This window comes from Dendropsophus ebraccatus, chromosome 13, assembly GCF_027789765.1.
Source record: "Dendropsophus ebraccatus isolate aDenEbr1 chromosome 13, aDenEbr1.pat, whole genome shotgun sequence".
NCBI classification, from domain to species: Eukaryota; Metazoa; Chordata; class Amphibia; order Anura; family Hylidae; genus Dendropsophus; species Dendropsophus ebraccatus.
In genome coordinates, this window is record NC_091466.1 from 40,013,377 (window position 1) to 40,035,539 (window position 22,163).

General features: G+C 43.2%; 2 protein-coding genes across 3 annotated transcripts in view; one reads left to right on the forward strand and one right to left on the reverse strand.

Moving 5' to 3' along the window:
* TDRD9 (tudor domain containing 9) overlaps positions 1–22,163 on the forward strand; it is a 151,009-nt gene that overhangs the window by 327 nt on the left and 128,519 nt on the right. The gene's annotated exons all lie outside the window — the stretch shown is intronic.
* RD3L (RD3 like) lies at positions 8,618–13,473 on the reverse strand. 2 transcript variants are annotated; one of them, XM_069950678.1, is made up of 4 exons: positions 13,418–13,473; positions 12,886–12,962; positions 12,450–12,757; positions 8,618–9,837 (listed from the first exon to the last, which is right to left on the reverse strand). In XM_069950678.1, exons 3-4 carry the CDS (start codon positions 12,746–12,748, stop codon positions 9,546–9,548), a joined length of 591 nt encoding a protein of 196 aa, XP_069806779.1. In that variant the 5' UTR covers positions 12,749–12,757; positions 12,886–12,962; positions 13,418–13,473; the 3' UTR covers positions 8,618–9,545. The 2 variants fall into 2 exon arrangements, with proteins under 2 accessions (XP_069806779.1, XP_069806778.1); XM_069950677.1 differs by lacking the exon at positions 13,418–13,473 and having other exon boundaries at positions 12,886–13,043.

The window sequence follows — 22,163 nt, forward strand, 5'->3', positions numbered from 1 at the left end:
CTTTAGGAAATTGGAAAGTAGCAGGGGAAAATGTCGGACAGACTCGTGTATGTTAGTCACGTGATTAGGAGGCGTACTCAGCAGTTGCCTATAGCAACCTGTCACATTCCAGGTCCCATCTACAAAGGGACAGCAAGTGCACCACTCCCAGCCTGATGGGAGTTGTACTTGGAGAGTGCTCCCATGGAGCAATATATTGTGTATTGTGTACCCCCCCCTTTATTCCTTCCAGGAAACATGTGAGATGTAAGATGGCCGCTCTTAGAGGGACAACTACTACAAAAACCAATATATCTGTATACTAAGGAAAAATCACTACATTTCTTATAGCAACCTATTCATTTTTTTGTGTCAAGGCCTCTGAAATATGGGTGCCATGGGCAGCTGCTGTGTGTGACCTTGGTCCTAACATTATTATCAGTAAGGATTTAGTGCCATTTACTGGATCTCATCCAGGCGTCTGAACAATCTGCTCTGGAAGTGTATGAAGAGAAAACAAAACCCTCCTGTCCCTCACAGACCAGGCCGAACCGCTCTGTTCTCCCTGGTGGGAACACCTGGTGCGTCGGTGCACTGCCGGTGATTGCGTCGGTGCACTGCCGGTGATTGCGTCGGTGCACTGCCGGTGATTGCGTCGGTGCACTGCCGGTGATTGCGTCGGTGCACTGCCGGTGATTGCGTCGGTGCACTGCATGTCATTGCAGAGATCAGCTATTGGCTCCACTGTGTTTTGGATGCAACAAACTTCAACAAATCTGCCAGGTGTGAACAAACTTCTTAAAGGTGCCCATACATACTAAACAAAACTTGTCCCAGTTTTATTGATGGCATATTCATAAACCTGGACAATCCCTTTAGTTCCCGAGCATCTAGCGCTGCTGCACAGCACTAAACAGAGCAGGATGCTGGCTATGTACTGTATATGTTGTGTAGCATCACTAGAACATAGCAGGAGATCAGGAACTGCATGGCTTAGGGTGCGTTTACACAGACAGATTTATCTGACAGATTTTAGAAGCCAAAGCCTGGAATGGATTTGAAAGGAGGATAGATACCAGTCTTTCCTTTATGATCTGATCCCTGTTTATAGTCTGTTCCTGGTTTGGGCTTCAAAGATCTGTCAGATAAATCTGTCTGTGTAAACGCACCATTAGAGTCAGACACAAATGGTGGTGGCAGCAGGCACTGGAAATACATACAAAATAAAAAAAAAATTATATTATAATTAAAGCAGTCTATTAAACACAATTTTATCTCCCCAGAGTACCCCTTTACTCATAATAAATTTTGATGCTTTGAAACAGCCATAGTAAAGGCCATTTTTCTCGGCCCGAACTGCAGTGTAACTGTAAACCGTTGTCATCTGCTAGATCAGCTGCGCAAATCCTGTTAGGGTATGTGCACACTTCGGAAAATAGACGTAAAACCGATGCGGAATCCCCTACTCGCGGAGTGCGGCGGGCGCACTCTTCTTCACCCGTGTCATAGGCTCCATTCTATGCATGGGCGGATTCCGTCGTCTGTCTAAAGATTGAAAACGTGTTTTTTTTCCGTGTATTTTCCGAAGTGTGCACATACCCTAATGCAGTGAGAAGTTCTGCAGACAGCAGATTATTTTCTGACAGGTCTAAAATGAGTGCATTGGCTTGTTTGCTGGCTCTATTACATGAGATAATATATGCCTCATTTGGCAGATAATCTCTTTGTGTAATAGGATATTAAAGGTGTATTCTGGGAAAATAAAATTGTGGGGCACTGGATCCAAAATCCCAAATGATACAGGATTGTAATGATAACTGCACCGTTTCTGTGCAGTCATACGGCATTTACCCCCTGAAGCACCAGAAGTGCAGCCACATGGGAGGAACATCTGATCTTAATCTCCTATTGGCTTGCTGCAGCTTGTAATAGAAAGTCTCTGGTGTCAAGCGAATAAGACAGCGCTCTGTGCGGTAAGGACAGGTATCAGAATGCAATGTACGGGGCCTTGGGTTGTGCTGCCCTCGTGCCACCCACCAATCATTTACAGATTTTTCTCTTAGTAGGAACAGAGTTGAATCTTCTGGTCACTTGTTGCCTAATTTTGGCTGCAGGTTCTTCAAATCTACACTACATGCTGGCATAAGGGACACTGCTGAAAACAGTATGGCTGTTTTCACACGTTCCGTGTTCTGCCTGTAACAGACATAATTATTCTTTGGATGGACAGTGGAATCCGCCTGTGCATAGAATGGAGTCTATGACACAGAGTCCTCGAGTAGGTGCGAGCTGCGGAACCTACGCCGGGTTTTCCGTTGTGATTCTGTAGTGTGCATGTACCCTAACAGTGTTTCCCCTGTTCCCCCATATTAGCAGTTATGCTAAAATGTGCCTCCAAAAAGTAGTCAGACCGTACCCCCATATTATATTGGCACCCTCTGTGCCTCATATTGTAGTTGGGCCCCCTCTCTGCATCCATCCAGGTAGCTCCCTTCCTGGTTGTTAGATCACCCAGTAAGTAGTTTCTCCCATGTAGCTGTTCCCCATGTAGGTAATCACCCTGTAGTAAGCACCCATCTATAGATTGTCAATCCCCCCTGTAGGTAAACCCCATCTTCTGTAGGTAATCCTCCTGTAGGCACCCCCATTTTGTACAATAAAATGAAAAACCACTCGCCTGTCAGTGTAGTTAGCCCGCATCTCCTTATCCTCTAAACCCTGTGAGCGCATGAGTGACATCACTTGTGCATCAGAGCGCTGTGAGAGGGAGTGGCCTCTTGTGGTTAGAGGCAGATGCTGCATGCGGCCACAAGAGTGACTGTCCTTGCTAAAGAGGCATAAACCTTTCTTTTTTTGCAACATATATGTGATACAGAGCCTAAAGTGACTGTACCACCAGGCCCAGGCTGAAGCACTGGAGGCGGGCCGACCCACCCTTAGTGGGAGGAAACCCTAGCACCTCTATGATTCTAATGGAGTCATGGAGGGGCTGGGGTCTCTTCCCACTAAGGGTGGGTCGGCCTGCCTCCAGTGCTTCAGCCTGGGCCTGGTGGTACAGTCACTTTAAAGGGGTACTGCGGAGAAAAAGAATTGTTGTCAGATCAACAGATAACAAAAAGTTATAGCTTTGTAAGTTCAAAAATCTCTTCCAGTACTTATCAGCTTCTATATGTCCTGCAAGAAGTTTTCTTTCTAGTCTGACAAACTGTTCTTTGCTGCCACCTCTGTCCAGAGCAGGAGAGGTTTTCTATGGGGATTTGCTGCTGCTCTGGACAGGTACTGACGCGGACAGAGGTGGCAGCAAAGAGCAGTTTGCCAGACTAGCAAGTAAACATCACTTACTGCAGGTCATACAGCAGCTGATAAGTACTAGAAGGTTTGAGGTTTTTTTTTAATACAAGTAATTTATCTGTATAACTCTGACACCAGTTGGTTCAAATTTTAAGAGTAATCCCTTTAATTACCTTGTATTACTTTCATACTGCAGCACAGAAAAAGTTTAAGAGGTTTTCCGATAAAAACTTAGGGCCCTTTTCCATGGAGCGATAATCTGTTCTAAAGACAACGATCAGTCCTGACCTAAAATCATCGGCTGATTGTGTCTTTTGGTCCTGACCTAAATTATTGGCCGCTGACTGCGCATTGCTACATGTAATAGCGCTGCACGGCTGACCACTGTAAAGAAAATAATAAAGTATATACATACCTGTCCACGATCCCTGATGCTTCTACCCGCTCCCCGGTTTCTTCCTGGCTTCTGCCTGCAGCCAGGGGTGCAACTAGAGAGTTGTTCTCTGGCTGAGCAGCCTGTCACTTCAATCGCTGAGCAGCCTCTCACTTCAGAGACTGGCTGCGGGCAGAAGCCAGGAAGACCCCAAAAGCCAGCAGAAGTATGTATATACTTTGTTATTTTACACTAAAGGCAAGGGCTGCACGGATATCACTAACAATGTCCAGGCAGCCCTTCTTGCACGTTAATCGAGCTATGTAATGGTCTCAATAAACGAGTGCCAAGCTAGCCATGTAATACGGCTCTTACTTGTCATCTATTCACAGTATCTTGGGGGTCCAACCTCCATGGCCCCTGTGATCTCCAGATGGCCCCTTTCTCCTTTGTTATAAATGGAGCCTTGGGTCGGCATGTGACCTGCAGCTCTATTTATTCCCTATGCAACTGCAAGAAAGAGCTCTCTCCAGCGGTTCCATAGAGATTCAAAACAAAGCCAGGGGCCGATCTGGAGATCGCCGGAGGGACACGCATAGGAGACAAGTAAGTTTTAATAGGAAAACCTATATTAGCATCTCATTGGCTTCTGCACTGATGACCTCGGCACAGGATCACCATGCACATCCTTTTTTTTTTTTTTTTTTATTCTTTATTTTTCCCAGAGTACGACAGATTTTTTTGCAGTAAATAAAAAAACCAGACCCCCCCCCCCCCCCCCCCCCCCCCTAAGGACAAATCTAAATAATTTGATTGCCCAGCCCTAGGTGCCACTGTCTGAAATGTTCTTTGCAGCGTAAATTGAAAAATAAGAAAAAAATCCATTTGGTAGTCATGTGAGTGGTTCTGAGTTCCTGAAGAGTCGTACAGTTCTGGCGTTACAAGTCAGCTCCAGCAAGGTGTAATGGCCTTGGCTTCACTTGCACACTGCAGATTTCATACATGTCTTTCCGTGGTTTAGTTGTATACCTGTTGCTGAAATATAGACTTTTATTGCTTTGGTGCTGCTCTTGCCATTCCCATAATACTTATCTTTGCCACACACACAGCAGAAGTGAGGGATCATGCCGCCCGTAGTGTATGGGGCTGTCTGAAATGAAATCTAAGACATTTCTTTTTCTGAACAAAAAGTAAATGGGTTTTTAAATACTATTTTCAGGCTTACCAGCCCCTTCCTCAGGTAGTAATAGAAGGGCCTCTTGCTAAGCTCAGTATGATCAGTATTTTCCACTGATCCCTCTGTATTAGACATATATATATAAGTGGGGACTTATATCGATTCCAGACCCTTTGCCAATAAATCCCCTATTCATGATATTGGTTAGTTCCCAGCAATAAATTAGAGCTTTCACCTTTTTTTATAACGCTCATAGAAGACAATTGAGGTCTTTGGCTCTGATTCTGGCCGTCAATAGATTATTAGGGTATCTATGTTTATGGTTGTATGGAGGGATCTTCTCACTGTACAGCTGATTTACCTGTCTCTGTCTGTAACATATGGGAGACAATCTGGTCATTCTTCTGACAGTTTTGGGTAAGACATGCTTTTATGTTACTGGGGCACTTACATTGATGGCCTATCTTTTGCATAGGTCACCCATGTCTGATCAGCAGGTGGATGTGTCAAACATTGCAGGAAGCAGACAGCTCTGTTTGTTGCATAGTGAAGCCGCTGGGCTACTAAAGTGCAGTTCTCATTCACTTCAGTAGGAGCTAAGCTACAGTAACCTGGCACAACACCCTAAATAGAGTTATCCCTTCACTGAGCTTATACCTGTGCTGCGGCTTAGCCAAACAGTGGAATGGCAGGAGTGCCGGGTATGGGCACCTATGTCAGTGATGAGGATAGACCACCAGTGTAAATGTCCCGGAAAGCCCCTTTAGTTTGTTGGTTAGGAAAATAAAACCATTGATGGGTATTGTCCTCTACTTCAGAGACAGGCTTTGGGAAGCTAAAGTAACTTTCTAATACAAGTAACCCACCACACAGCAGTACATATGTAATCTTGTTAGATCTAGGAGTGTGACATTTCAAGATGAGTTATTGTTTTGGTTGGGCTTTAATTATAGCTTTCTTCACATGGAATCTAGGCAGCTGGTGTCATTCTGATTGCCTGTTGTTTACTGTGGCATGACTGTGTGCGGATTGTGTTACAATTTTTTTTTTTTTGTGTCCAAAGTCATGTGTAACCTGCGACCTAACATCCAGCAGGTTCCAAATCGTATTGCTAGTTCCATTAACATTTGGTGTTTTGGTATTTTAGAATGCAAGAATAGGGCTGCAGATGACGCTATTTTTGCTGTAAAAAATACAGAACCCTCTAATGAAATAAGCGTAGTATAAACATAAGCAAAATAAGCATAGCAAATATCATCAGGCCCTGAATATAATGGTAACATTTTGCCAGATGCATTGAAAACCTCCTTGCTGTACAAATGACATAGATGCTAGTCTGTTCTATAGAATAATAAGACATTCCAACAGATGACTCCAGTAAACTGAGATGGCAACTTTAGCTATACATGGAAAATGGATAAAAAGTTTATTAAAGTGTTGAATTGCATAGAACCCCTTTTAAGAAAGTAATTTTTTGGGATTAATGATTGAAACATTTTTCCGGGTGCTATACTATTCGGTTATAACATACCTTTTCACATAAGATTAAGAAATGATGCATAAACCATTGTGCTTTTGTATTCTTTAACCATGTGGTGACAATGTAGGTATCTCTGTACCTGCATAGGTTGTAGCCCTAGAATTGTCTAATGCGACGGACAGAATAGGCTTCTCTAATACATGCAACACAGCCTCTTAACTTACAATGGAAATATTGAGAATTTTAAGGTCACCTGATCCATTTTGCCTCTGGCTTCTCAACTTAGTTTTGTAGCTTATTTTAATCTTTCCTCTCGCATAGGCAGCTCTTTTTTTATAGCCATATCTCAGGATTTATGAGCCACTGTCAGGTCAGTGCTTGCTTGGTACTCATTTCATGCACGCGGTCAGTGCTATTACACGCGCCAACAGAAAGTGGGTAAGAGCGGGGGGAAGGGGGCACGGGAAGTTGTGGGAGGGGAGCCCATAGGGGATAGCAGCGGTCTTCTGCTGCAGCTCCTTATTACATGGAGTGACAGCCAGAAGACTGCCGCTATTGGCATCAGGATTTTTGTTACTCTTGTAAACCAGCAATCAGCTGCATTGTGCATGTTAACTGATCAATGTTTTAAACATGAATGTCCGGAACAGCTGGTAATTGGCCAAGTACAGTCATCAATCGTTTTGTTTAATACTACCCTAAGAATGCTCAAGTGAATGTGGCCTATTTATGGACAGCTATGCATAAACTGTAATGCACCTTCCAATAACAACCTTCCCTGGAAGCTTCAGAAGCCAGACCTATGGCTATGCAGCTGATCCCCAGGCTTGCTTAACTTAAAGTGTACCTGTCGTTATAACTTTCAAAATCTAAATCAACAGTAGATGTGATATAAAGCATGTTCGCAATAAACATATATGTATACAATATGCATGTATTCATTAGTTATCATTGAAAACACGGCACTTCCTGTTTTCTGACTTTTTTTTTTCTGAAGGAGTCAGAAAACAGGAAGTCTTTTGTTTTCCAGGCAATCTGAGCGCTCACAGAGAGAAGGCAGTCATGTGACTGAGCCGTGACTCTCTGTACTAGACGGAATTCCTGTGTTTAGTCTGTCTTTTACAACAAGCACAACTAGGGGCCCCAACATCTTATCCTATCTCATGGAGGATTATGTGGCAGACTGCCCATTAAATGCATTACTTATCTATTAGGTGGGGGCACAGCTTACTAACATCCAGGAAAACAGATAAAATTGCATATGTGACAGCTGAAGGCCCTATTACACTGAATGATTATCGGCCATTACGGACGATAAAATTGTTCCATGTAATAGAAGGCAACGATCAGCCTACATGAACGATGTCGGCTGATTGTTGTAGTCCTTTCTTTCAACGTTTCTATAGTTTTTTTTTTTTTTTTTTTTTAACAATGTAAGTCAATAGAAAGCAGATCCAGCAGAATGGCATACAACAGCATCCATCCCCCCCCCTTTAAACATATACGTTAACGGACAGCAAAAATGCAATGGGAGCCCAGCCTTACCCCCTCTCTATGGCACAAAACAGGCTATGGCCTGAGAAGTACCCAAACTAAAGGTGTTATTACACAGAGAGATTCATGGCCAAAGCCAGGAATGAACTCTGTCTTTCCTGTATGACCTGATCTCTGTCTATAGTCTGTTTCTGGCTTTGCCTTCAAAAATCTGTCAGATAAATCTCTCTGTGTAAAGGCACCATAAGACACTCCACTCTATGGAGCTTCAGCTCTCCAGATGAGTGTTAAAACTTTATGATTATAAAGATAAAGGAAAAATAACATTAACAAAATTTAGATTTCGGACGTATTTCATACAGTCATAAGTGACCAGGAATACCTTTACTTGCACATCCAGTCAACTTAAATCCTTGGATTCCTGAGGATCTGAGCTCACCTCGATTACTTTTTACCATAATTGTCACCATGTGACCTGCCAGGATGGCTCAAGTATTTGTTGTCTCAGCATATCCATTTCTATACCTAAGCAAACTCTGTGTATTGCTATAAAGTGTTTTTTTTTTCTCTTCTCAATGTCACTTATTTGAAGGTCTACAGCACATTAAAGGGGTTATCCAGCACTACAAAAACATGGCCACTTTCTTCCAAAGACAGCCCCACTCTTGTCTCCAGCTTGGACGGGGTTTTGCTGTTCAGTTCCATTGAAGTGAATGGAGCTCAACTGCAAACCGCACCTGAATTGGAGACAAGAGTCGTGTTGTCTCTGAAAGAAAGTGGCCATGTTTTTGCAGCGCTGGATAACCCATTTAACCTACTTGCATATAAAAACCCAGGAACATCAGATAGACATACACGAAATTTCCCAAACACAGAAGTCACTGGTACAAAATATAAAGTTCTCTATAGGGCGAAACAATGTATATATAGCCTATTGTCTGTAAAAATAGCTACCACACCTCACTAAAAATAGGATTGCTTATTGTGTTTTCTATATATAAAATCTGCATAGAAGTCTTAGATGCACATGCAGATTCTTTCTAAAATCTGCATTAGGGCCAGTTCACACGGAGTAAAACTGGCAAAATCCCGCCAGCCTCTGTTGTAATACAGGCAGTCTATGGGAGGGCTTGTGCGCCTCTCTGCTCAGAAGAATTGTCAATTCTTCCATGCGGAGAGGCTAGTGGAATCCCGCCAGTTTTACTTCGTGTGAACTGGTCCTTTTAGAAAGCAGCGGGTCTGCAACCTGTAGCTGCTCTTCGTAAGGGTTCATGCACACTGAGCAAAAGACGAGGAATTTCTGCTTGAAGATTTCTGCTTGAAATTCTTCTATTCTGCTCCGAGCAGAATAGGAGCTAAATTTGAGCTGAATTGGAGTAAAATTCAAGCAGAATTCAAGCCCCATTGACTTCTATAGGATTCCTCTAGCAGATTTTGTCAACGGAGTGACATGTTACTACTTTGGGCAGAAAGTGGATCTGCAGCAGAAAATTCTGCTCAGAAATTCTGCAGTGTGAACAGCAGAGTGGAAATCCCATTCAACACAATGAGACATTGCCCTGTTCATTATTTTTTTTACTGGAGGAATTTCAAGCAGAATTTAAGAGCTGATTCCTCTTCAATTCCTCGTCTTTTGCTCATTGTGCATGAGCCCTAATAGTGTGGGGGCCCAAGGTTGCAGATCTCTGATAGAAGCAATTGGCTCATAAACCTGTATTAAGTGAATAGTCAGAACCCAAACTTCCTTTCCTCTAACTTGATGGGTAGTAGTATGGCAGGTTCCAGATTCGATGTGAGAAGGTTGGGAACAGACTTTGAGTATTCCTATCCACGTAGCTGGACACTGTTGGTATTTCCTCCTTGTGTAGGTTTGGATCCCCGGGCATGGTGAAGTTAACGGGGCAGTTTGCGTTCCACATGTCCAGCAACTTCACCTGTTGATTTTCTCTTTCTAAGGAGCTCAGGAATTCCTTTAGGACCTGCTTAAATATATAGACAATCTCCCAAGGTAGCACGTCATTCTCTGCCAAAACTTCACGAAATCTAGAAAGAGAACATGTGGTTAATATTTAGATTTGAAGATAACTAAACCTGAAAGGATGTTTCATAGGAGATTAGAAGAAAATATAAATTATGTATATTTCTGTTTCACAATGATCGTAGCTGGTTACATTATAGTTTCTTGCCCTTTATCCAATGATCGGCATTTAGAGTACTATGTTTTAATGTGTGAGTATTCACGTTGCACATTATGTAAGATTCCAGCAATATAGGTGCCACCCAGAGGCTTTTAAGTGAAAGAGGTCCTCCACAACGAACACTCATTACTTGTTAGAAGCAATAGGTCAGTCTGGTGTAGCAGTATGTCTATGGGGTCTGCTGATTACAATGGGAACTGAATATCTCCTTACTCCTGTGTTGGTACTGCAGTTTAGTTCTGCCACAGATTACAGCTGATCATTGGTGGTCTCAGCAACGGGACATTTGGTGATCAGCTTATGTATACCTTTCTAAAAAAAAACATTATTGGCCAAAATGGAGAACTTATACAATGAGATACTATGTGTAGTGATGGCGGCTGCCTTTAAAGTGACAGTATTGGTACAGTCTGATCCACAATCCTTCATGTATGCAACTTTTTTTTAATATTTTTACGTTTTGCTTTTCTTTCTAAGCTGGCCATACACAGTAAAGGGGTTGTCCAGGATATAAAAAAAACATAGGAGCTTGCTTCTGGTAACATCACCACTCTTATCCTGTGTGTGGTGATACAGCTCTGTTTCATTAACCCCTTAACAACCACGGGCGTACATTTATGCCCCTGCACCCGAGCCTTGGCGCAAGCGGTGCGTTAAAGTACGCCCTCCTGGGGGGGGGGGCACATGCTAATGAGCAAGCTGAGCTCGCTTCATAGCGGGTGAGGACCGGCAGCCGGGCCTTCACCCTTAATGGCGCAGCAGCCCGCCATTAACCCCAGTAATCAGAAGATCACAGATAACACTGATCCCTGCTATGCTATGTTGTTACTGATCAAATATATGTATGTTATAGTCCCCTGGGGGGACTTAAGAGTGTAAAAAAATAAATGTGTTTAAAACATGCCCTAACCCCTCCCCCAATAAAAGTCTAAATCACCCCCCCTTCCAATTAAAAAAAAAAAGAAAACACATAAAAATATTAACATATTCTATGTCCCAACGTGCGTAATTGTCCGATCTATTAAAATAAAACAAGATTCCCCCCCCTCACAATGGACAGCGTGAACAAAAAGCGGTAACAAAAGCTAGGATTGTTTTTTTTTTAATTACATTTTATGTATAATTTTTTTTTTATAAAAAGTGATAAATACATCCAATCTACACAGATGTGATACTAATAAAAACTAGAGATCGTGGCACAAAAAATGATGCCCCATTTAACCCTGTAGTTGAAAAAATAAAAGCGCTATAAGAGTCACAAGTGGGCCATTTTAAATATGCCTATTTGCGAAAAAAGTTTTATTGTTAATAATATAGTAAGACATTAGAAAAGCTATATAAACATACATATTGCTATATTCAGACTGATCTATAGAATAAAGATAAAATTTCTGTTTTACTGTAAACTGCATTACACAAACACGGACCCCCCAAAATATGCAGAATTGCATTTTTTTATCCCAATTTCACCCCATAAATAATATTTTTGGGGTTCCGTCATACATGTTATGGTAGATTGAAAGGCGCCATTACAAGTTATGCCTGTTACTGAAAAAAAACAAGACTTCACATGGCCCATTAGATGGAAAAATAAGAGTTATGGGTCTTAGAAGGCGAGGAGGAAAAAACAAAAATTGAAAATGAAAATTGGTGCGGTCCTTACGGCCATTTTGGGCTCTGTCCTTAAGGGGTTAAAGTGAATGTTGCGTTGTAATACAACACACAACCCAAGGACAGGAGTGGTACAGTTTTTGCAAGAAAGAAGCTATGGCTTTCTTATCCTGGATAACCTTATTTGACTGAGGTCACAAGATGGCCAGCTATTATAGGGGTATAATTTACAGGGGGCCCTTTACTATAGGGGTATAAATCACAGGGGGTCACCTACTATAGGAGGCAGCACCAGAGCAGGCCCTCTACTATAGGGGTATAACTCACAGGGGCCCCTCTACTATAGGGGTATAAATCACAGGGGGTCACCTACTATAAGAGGCAGCACCAGAGCAGGCCATCTACTATAGGAGGATAACTCAGGGGGAGCCCTCTACTGTAGGGTGCTGAGCTGCCTCCTCTTTCATTCTTGGAGCGTTGGAGGCAAAAGCCAGATGATGCATAATGCATGCATCCGTACACTGTGATGCCTCCGGCTCTCCACAGCCTTTAAGGGTATGACAGAACGCTGCAAGATACCCTCTGACATACGGCCTGTTTGGCAATCCGGCGGCACTATTACCACGCCAGATGCTTAAAATTGTCCCATTGAAATGAATGGGATCAGTTTAAAAATGCATTTTTCAGGAGGAAAATTCCACTGGATTGCAGGATGAAATTAATGCCCGGCCTTAGCTGCATGTAGTTGGGCAAAATATTCATCCAATTAATTGCAAATTAAGTAGATTTAATATTTTCATGTATTAAGTAATTTTTTCAGGAAGATAAGATTATGAGAAGCCTTACCTGCTGAGCACCGTCCCTGTATGGCATGGCTGGATCTGGGAGCACAGCACCTCCAGCTGCTTCTGCTCGGTCACCGGGATGCTCGGCTTCAAGCTATAATCGTTCCTCATCCAGTTATAATCTGTCCCTGCTTTCTGTCCCCTCTGCTCGTTCTCTATCTCGTGCAGCAGTCGCTCTCGCTCTCCCAGGTGCCATTGCAATTCTCTTAACAAAGTCTTGGTCACCACTTCAGAGCCAGGGTATTGCGAAGATTTGTCAGACTCTGCTCTGGACCATTTCATCCAACCAAAGAAAGGCATCTTTAGGCTCTGCAATTGAGGGAAAATGTGAAAAATGACACATTGTTTGCTATGAAAGCAAACAACAATAGCATTGGAGGCAGTGTTATATGATAACAATACAAAAACACAACAAATGAGTTGAGCATGTAGGTTACCTTTTTATTTCCAGATTGCTAGGTGTTTGTTTCTTTTCTTTTGTCCTGGATTTTTCTTAGAGGTCTTGCAAGGATTGCTGTTGGGATATAATTATTAAGAGTCCAGTCCCTTCGGTCCAGTTAACGCTGCCTCCTAGTCACTGTGCAAGAATGAAAGCCGAGCTGGCACCCTGCTGAGGACATCTGACATGATAGTGGCTGCTGTGCACTAACCACATCTGCTGATATGCAAGCTCATAAAGTTGGACATGTCACGTGACCCTTGTTCCTTTTTTTTTTTTTTTTTTTTTGTCACTGTCCTTTAATCAAAGATGGACCCCCCCCCCCTTTCACAATTCACAAAGTACTTTTATAAAACTTAGAATACTAACGTGGAGGAATTCTAACATCTGCATTTAGTTTTTCTGGTGTAAGGAGCTCTGCCTGCTTGCTGTTTTTGCAAAGCAAGAAAAACTGCTCGTTCCTGTAATCTGAGAGGGATGGCAAGAAGACATATATGCATGCAAAGCTTTATGCAAAAATAAGTACGTACCATTATGGTGCTGTTGCAGAGAGGGAATGTAATCCAGTCATTTCTCTTCTTGCCATGTAGACTTGGATGTAGGATGAGGCGCTCGTTCATGTTCTGACGATTTTTGTCTGTAATAAAGGTCGCTGAGGCAGTTTTTTTCCCCCTCCTCTTTTTTCCCCCTCTTCCGTTTCAGTTATCTAGTCTCTTTTTATTAGTCTGAACCCCAGGCATGAAGAGACAGCTCTTCTCCTTACTTCCTTTTCGAGATTACTGGTTTTACAGCTCAGATTTTTTTCTCAGCATTGTTGCTTGTTGTTGTGTTGTTTTTTTTCCTCTTTATCCTTTTTTTTTTTTTTTTTTTTTTTAATGCCGTAGAATTGTTGGCTAACTGAGGCTGTGTTAATGTGCCCTAGATGCCACACGACGTGCATGGCAGTTATTAAAGCAGATATTATACACTGGAAAAATTCAGATGTCAACATTAATAATGCTCAGCTGGAAGCTTTTCACATTGCATTGTATATGGTACTATGAAAATCTGAGGGAGCTGGCCGCATAATGACAGAACTGTCTTGGCAAATTTTATGACAAATTGGAAGCATGACTTATTACCACCTTTTTCTGTGTTTTGTTGTGTTTTTCTTTTTTTTTCTTTATTGTTATTGTAGAGGATAAAGAAAACTGCTGATAAATAAAAGATTTTGTAATTCTATGACAGAAAAGCTTTTTATTTCAGCCTTAACATTCATTACATATGTGCTAGGTTGTTTTCATCCGTCCCATACCACATACATTGTACCATGTAAGTGGGGTGAGCCAGAACGGGGTACCCTAGTGATCGGTGTGGTCTCTTAGGGCCCTATTACACCAACAGATTATCTGACAGATTTTTTTCAGCCAAAGCCAGGAATGGGCTATAAACAGAGAACAGGTCATAAAGGAAAGACTGAGATTTCTCCCCTTTTCAAATCCATTTCTGGCTTTGGCTTAAAAAATCTGTCCGATCTGTTGGTGTAATAAGGCCCTCATATTTTGGATAGTTGGTAAAAGTTTGAAAGATATCAGCTTTAATATGCTGATGGACAGTAGTGGCAATAGTCCCATAGGCCATGCCCATAAGGTAATGGTAGCAAAAAATGACTGATTTTGGTAACTTAAGCAAACCATTGTCTGGATATTACCCACGAATGATCATGGGCAATGGTTTACAGAAAATATGCTGCGTCTTTTTGACTACTCGATGCCAACTCGCTGTGGTTTAAATGACGTTATCTGCCAATGTCTGGTATATTGGTGGCACAGTTGTTGTATGAATGATCACATCGGCCACAACGCCCCATGTGTATGGCCAGCTTTAATTTGGTGGTGTCTAACCTGGTTACAACTATTGAGTCCATGGCTCAAACTAAAATTGTGCTGCATTTGGGTATGTTTAACTTCCTATCGGGAATGTAATTAGAAAATGACCTACTGATTAAATAAAAATTTTTTATGCTAAACATACACATACAGGGGGAGATTTACCAGACATGGTGTAAAGTGAAATTGGCTCAGTTGCCCCTAGCAACCAATCAGATTTCACCTTTCATTTTCCAAAGAGTCTGTGAGGAATGGAAAGTGGAATCTGATTGGTTGTTAGGGGCAACTGAGCCAGTTTCACATTATACCATGTTTGATAAATCTCCCCCACAGTGTTTGCTGGCCTGTATTTTATAGCTTTAGTGTAGCGTCACACGTGCCAAATTCACTGCGAATCCTGGTAGGGAGATTTTCAATCGGGTTCCTTCCCTACAGTGGAATTTTCATTCTTTTGCGAGCATGTAACCCGGCCCCTTTAACACCCCAGTCTCCCCCCCCCCCCCCCCCCCCCCCCCCCCCTCGCCGCAGCAGCATACATTACCTGCTTGGGGCTGCGGCTGCATGGGGGGCTCCCAGCGGTCCCGCTCAGCCAATCAGTGACTGCGGTGGGGCTGTGCACTGATTGGCTGGGTGAGACCGACAGGAGCCTGGAGCCTCCCATGCAGCCACGGCGCCGAGCAGGTTATGTATGCTGTGGGGGGTTGGGCCTTGGTTAAAGGGGCCGGTTTACATACTTGCAGCGGAATGAAAATTCCTCTATGGGTATGGAGCCCCAATGAAAATCACACTACCAGGATTTTTTTTATTTTTGGACTTTTTACATCCAAAACCACTGTGTCCCTAAAAGCTATGGACAAATTTTGAATGAATTTTTTTAACTATTTATTAACTTGAACATTATTAAAAATATTTCTTGGCTTCTCTTCTGTAGTTTGTCTGTTTTCACATACATTGTGTTCTGGTGAATAATAATCTGAGCTGAGCTACGACCGGATCTGTAAATATACAAAGGGAAGCTATGGGGGGGCCATAGGAGGGAAATACCACCTCTGTAAGCACTCATGTGAAAATTCTACATTATAGGGCCAGATAAAACAGTTTCCGTACATAGTATGTAAAGCACAGAATACTAGTATCAGTATCAGAGTCTGTGAAGAAAAGTCCAACAGTGCCTGAGATTGATTTTCTGATTCCTTATATAAAAGCATCAGAAAACGAATATGTTAAAAGACCTACACCTGCATAGAACAATACAGGAACCATGCAACAATATGGTATTCCTACTAGCAGGTACATTAAAAGAATACATTACAGTTATTAGCAGATAAATATATAGGAGAATGTGTGCCATAAAAATTGCTTCTGTTCTCCAGTACAAATGTCCTTGCTTTCTCTCCCATCCCTTACCCTGATTGGACTCTGCTTCCAGCTGACTTTTAATCAAGCAGGAAAAGGGATGGGAGGGGGAACAAGGAGGTATTCCAGCTTGCAACAGATCAGGGACTTTAACACCTTTTTAACATTCTGTACTGGAGTTTGAATATGTTTTCCTACATTATGAGAGAACAGACAGATAAATGAATGGTACCATGTGTCTCCTTGACCGTTAAATGACAGCAGTTTGGAACGTGAATTGCTGCTTTAGGGTGCGTTCACACCTACCGCATCCGCAGCTTATTTTTCCGCGGAAATCCGCAGGTCTGGTAGTGCAGATTTCAACCTGCGAGAAATCCGCATATGTGTGCGTTTTGCGTTTTTTCTGCAGCAAGTTTATCGCAACTGAAATGTCAGTTTAAAATGTCTCTCATTCTAAACGGACATTTCAGTTACAATAAACTTGCTGCAGAAAAACCGCAAAACGCACACATATGCGGATTTCTCGCAGGTTGAAATCTGCACTACCAGACCTGCGTATTTCCGCGGAAAAATAAGCTGCGGATGCGGTAGGTGTGAACGCACCCTTAGGGTACAAACACACGGCTTATACGCTGCGTATTTACTGCCGATACGCAGCAGATACGCAGCAGATTAGATCTAAATAACTGAACACAGTATCAAATCTGCTGCGTATCTGCTGTGTGTGTTTGTACCCTTAAAGGACAACTCCGGCGGGACCCCCCCCCCCCCCCCCCCCAAAAAAAAAAAAGACACACACAGACACCATACTCACCATCCCTCCGGTGACGATCGCCACTCCATTTGCCCGCCGTCCGCCTCACCGTCACCTGCGTCCGCTGTCCAGCGATGTCTCTTGCTTCCGGGTCCATGAGAGAGAAAAGGCTGCCAGTGCGCTTGCGCACCGGCAGCCTTTTCATTGGCTGGAGCGCATCACATGGCTTCCAGCAAGCTCAGCCAATCAGGGCTGAGCAAGCTGGAAGCCATGAGATGCGCTCCAGCCATCAGCCTTTTCTCTCCCATTCACTCTCAATGAAGATGCCGAAGAGGAAGAAGACCCGGACCGCCCCCCAGCTCTGACGTCACCCGTCACCAGATGCCGCCCGGGAGAAGAGGACCGTGACGACCGTAATAGGTAATGTATACATTCTTTAACTTCCGGGGTGGGGGGTCGGGAGTCTGAAAGTGGGGGAAGGGGGCCAGACCGGGTATTTAACCACATTACAAAGTTATATAACTTTGTAATGTGTGTTAAATAAGCCAAAAAGATTTTTCGCCGGAGCTGTCCTTTAAAGATGTTCAGCGCCACCTGTTTGCTGTATGCTCTGGCTATGAAGGAGTTACACTGCTGACAGTTCTGATCCACAAATGATTTTGTTTGGAACCAGGAGCCTTGTCCAATATGGGCTGGGACTGTCTCCTTGTTCCCTAAAAGTGTTTGGCTGAGGCTCATTCTAGTGCCGGTTATTGAGCTTGTCTCTGCCTGCTTCTGCCTCCGTTATTCTCTGTGTGTTTATTCAGACCCTTTTGCTTGTATTTCTGACCATCCCTGCTAGCTGCCTGCCCCTTACCCTATTGCCTTGCTTGTTGGATCTTGTTTTTGTACTGCTCGATTGTAGTGACCCAGAATGTTGACTCTTCTTTATTGTGTTTGTCTTGTCTTTTGTTTCACGTATCCAGGCCAGGGACCGCCACCCAGTTGCCCACTGCCATTGCGGCAAGTAGACAGGGTCAGTGGGCGGGGCTAAGCTTAGGGTACAATGTCCGTGTCTCTCCTGCATCTCTCTATGACCTGAGTCGTAACATTCTTACAAGAAATCCAGGTCCAGTCTCCTGAAGGCAGCTTTTTTAGTCTTGTGCTGGTTGGAAAAAGACCAATCATGTGAAATCTGGCCTGTACAGAGTGTCACTGCTCAAATATGTCCATCAATCACACAGCTGCCTTCTCTCTGAGCCTGCAGCTGACCTGGGAAGCATGGGACTTCCTGTGTTTGGACTCTTGGGAAAAAAAAGTCTAAACACAGGAAGTGCTGTGTTTTCCATTATAATAAAATAAAAAAAAAATGAATATAGATTGCAAACTTGTTTTGTATCACATCTACTGTTGGTTTATATATTAGTGACACCTAAGGCCTTAGGAAGTGGAGATGTATATGGTCATGAATCAGCCAGACAAAGACTACATTTGGTTTATTAAAGTAAATGTGCCCACCACCAGATATGCAGTGGTATACATAGGCTTACTTCACTGATGATATACCACGTATGTACAGCGTCTTTTGTAATGCGATCCATGCTTTATATGGGCAGCATATAGGGCTGGGCGATATTGGCCTAAATTAATATCGCGGTTTATCGTAGATGTAGCCGCGGTAATGATAATTGAACGATAATTATGACACGCCCTGTTTGCAAGCCACACCCCTTTTGCAAGCCACGCCCATTTGGCCATGTCAAACTGACAATTTTGTTTCAATAATTTTTTTTTTAAAAAAAGGAACTCACTGAGCAGCAACGCAAGGCAGGGCCATTTACTCTATAGTCATTATTATTTGTCATTATTAGGGGGTCTCAGAAGAGACCTGGACGTGTATAACCAGGTATACAGCCATACCTGTATATACACATCCTGTATTGTGTACCTAGCTGTATACCTGTATGTACACATTCTGTAGTATGTATATGGCTGTATACACACGTCCTGCAGTGTGTACATAGTATGTGCATACGACAGGATGTGTATTTACAGGTATACAGCCATGTACACACTACAGCTGTAGGAGTAGTGCAGACTAGGAAAGCAGGGTGACAACCCCTGTAGGTGCAGTCCTCTGGATCTGACTGAGGAAAATATTCCCCCTCAGATGTGTCATCTGTTTTTATACCGGAAAGTCCGAGGTTGGTATATCCCACAAGCTGTGCCATATTGTAGCGTATGCACTGCATTAAAATCTATTATGATCAGGTACTGCTATAAGACAGAACTTTATATATATATATATTTATATATATATATATACACATATACATACACACACACACACGCTTTGTTCACATTGATGTCACATTCCATTATCACTTACAGAAATAAAATATGGAAGCCAACAGCCCCCCTGTCTCTTATTGGGGTTCACCAGGTGCAGGTGGTGGTCATGTGTGGCTGGATCCTGCACTGTTCTCAACGAAAACTTGGACACAGGTGTGAAAAGAGCAATAAAGTGACAGTACAATAAAGTGTCCAGATCACAAGGGGTCCAATCCCATGTAAACAAAGCTCCAGCTCCTGCTAATTGTCAGTGCTATATAGCAAGTAGGCCATGTGATAGCTTCACACTAGGATAGATTCTCCATTTAAATCTAATTTTTTTCCCCTTTATGCTAAATAAACAGAACATTTGAGACAAGAACTATATTGCTTCCCAGTGTACCAGTGCTCCCCCTATGCCCCCAAATAGTAGAGAAGCCCCCTTTCTGCCTCCTTCATAAGTAGGTTTGCCAAATATGTGCCACTCTGTGCCCCCATATAGTATAGGAGATCTTTGTTCTTCCATCTAGGTAGGGTATAGTAGTGGAGGTATAGTGGATAAGGGTTGTAATAGTACAGGTATAGAGGAGGGGTGTAGTAGTAGTACAGGTATAGAGGAGGGGTGTAGTAGTAGTACAGGTATAGAGGAGGGGTGTAGTAGTAGTACAGGTATAGAGGAGGGGTGTAGTAGTAGTAGAGCTATAGAGGAGGGGTGTAGTAGTAGTACAGGTATAGGATGAGGGGTGTAGTAGTAGTACAGGTATAGATGAGGGGTGCAGTAGTAGTACAGGTACAGATGAGGGGTGTAGTAGTAGTACAGGTATAGGATGAGGGGTGTAGTAATAGTACAGGTACAGATGAGGGGTGTAGTAGTAGTACAGATAAGGGGTGTAGTAGTACAGGTATAGTTGAGGGGCAGACTGGCGGGCGCTCACACTAATCAGCTGTTTGAAGGGCCTGCAGCCTTCTTAAACAGCTGATCAGCAAGTGAGCTGACATGCTGACCCCCCACCATACCGATACTTGTGGCCTATCCTGAGGATATATTATTTTTTAAAGATTGGATAACCAGTTTAAGCCACAATCTCACATGCATGCAAATGCATCCTAATCCCAGAAACATTGTGCAACTGCTGGAGAATGCCATTGGTTAGGTTTCAAGCACATGTGTTTACATGCATGTGGGAATGTGGCCTTAAAAGGGGTTGGCTATCTTATAGCTGTTCTTAAATAAAATAGCATTGTTAAAAATATTGGATTTACTGTCTCTGTGCTGTATAATAAAACTTTACACCTGTTGTCCCTCATTATAGCGGCCAGCTAGATGGCTTTCCTCTGCCTCTCCAGAGCGGTGCAATGCACCCAGAAAACAGGCACAGTTATGCAGCTGTTGGGTATGCTGAGGGCAGTAGTTATGTACCGTTTCAGCTGTTGGGTATGCTGGCGGCAGTAGTTATGCACCGTTTCAGCTATGATGGATGCTGGGGGCAGTAGTTATGCACTGTATCAGCTGTTGGGTATGCTGGGGGCAGTAGTTATGCACTGTATCAGCTGTTGGGTATGCTGGGGGCAGTAGTTATGCACTGTTTCAGCTGTTGGGTATGCTGGGGGCAGTAGTTATGCACTGTTTCAGCTGTTGGGTATGCTGGGGGCAGTAGTTATGCACTGTTTCAGCTGTTGGGTATGCTGGGGGCAGTAGTTATGCACTGTTTCAGCTGTTGGGTATGCTGGGGGCAGTAGTTATGCACTGTTTCAGCTGTTGGGTATGCTGGGGGCAGTAGTTATGCACTGTTTCAGCTGTTGGGTATGCTGGGGGCAGTAGTTATGCACTGTTTCAGCTGTTGGGGTATGATGGGAGTAGTAGCTAGACAGAGGAGAGAGAAGACTTACAGCAGGGGCAAAGGATACTGGACGCTGCAGGAATTGCTGAGGAGGGAGGAGGCACACGACCTGGCAGAGGTCACAGGTCACCACACAGAACGCCGCAGCTCACTGGTTTCTGTCCTGATCTGTCCGTTACACAGATCAGCAGGCTGCAATGTCGGGGGCTGCAGCGTCCTCCTCACACACCCTGCTTCCCTGTCAGTGTGATGAATTGATTCCCACCGCATTATCACTGATCTCCGCAGCGGCAGACTTCTGAGTCCCGGCCTCCCCCACCTCACAGCCGCGCTGATCCTCACAGGCACATCCGCTCCTCCGCTCTCTGCATTGTCACCACTGCCCCAATCACAGGAACTCAGCTGTCCCTGCGGCCTCCTCCTCCTCCAGAGACCGGAGAGCTCGTTCCGCAAAATTCTGACGTGACCAGAAAATCAGCAATTCTGGAGTTTGGCTTTTTTTTTTTTTGTTTACAGTCCAGGATTATAAAGTTTTCTTAATAGTTTGGACAGTTCCACATGCCATGATGCTGAATATGTATTTTTTTTATTTTTTTATTTTTGGTAATGGTAAAAGCATTTGAATTTTTGTCAAGGAAGAGTGTATGTGTGTGTATATATATAATTTTTATTTTATTTTTTGCTCCTATTAAACTTTCATTGCTCGATACATTGCCAATACTGATCCATGCAATGTTGTGGCATGGCATAGATCATTGCTCTAGTAGCAGAGTCTGCCTGAGCCAGACTCTATTAGCAGAGTCACTTCTTCCACCACCGAGGGTAAGTAAAGGCCTCCCAGTTACAGAAGTAACACCCCTCAGTCATGTTGTGGGGTTGAAGCTTGGTAGCTGTCATATGGATATTTAACCCCTTAAGGTCGAAGCCAATTTTCGTTTTTGTGCTTTTGCTTTTCCCACTTTATGTTTAAAAGGCCATAGCAGTTGCATTTTTTCCCCTAGAAACCCACATGAGCCCTTATTTTTTGCGACACTAATTGTACTTTGCAATGACAGACTTTATTTTCCCATAAAATATACTACAAAGCTGGAAAAACATCATTTGCGCTGTCAAATTGAAAAAAAAAAGGAATTTGTTTTCATTTCAG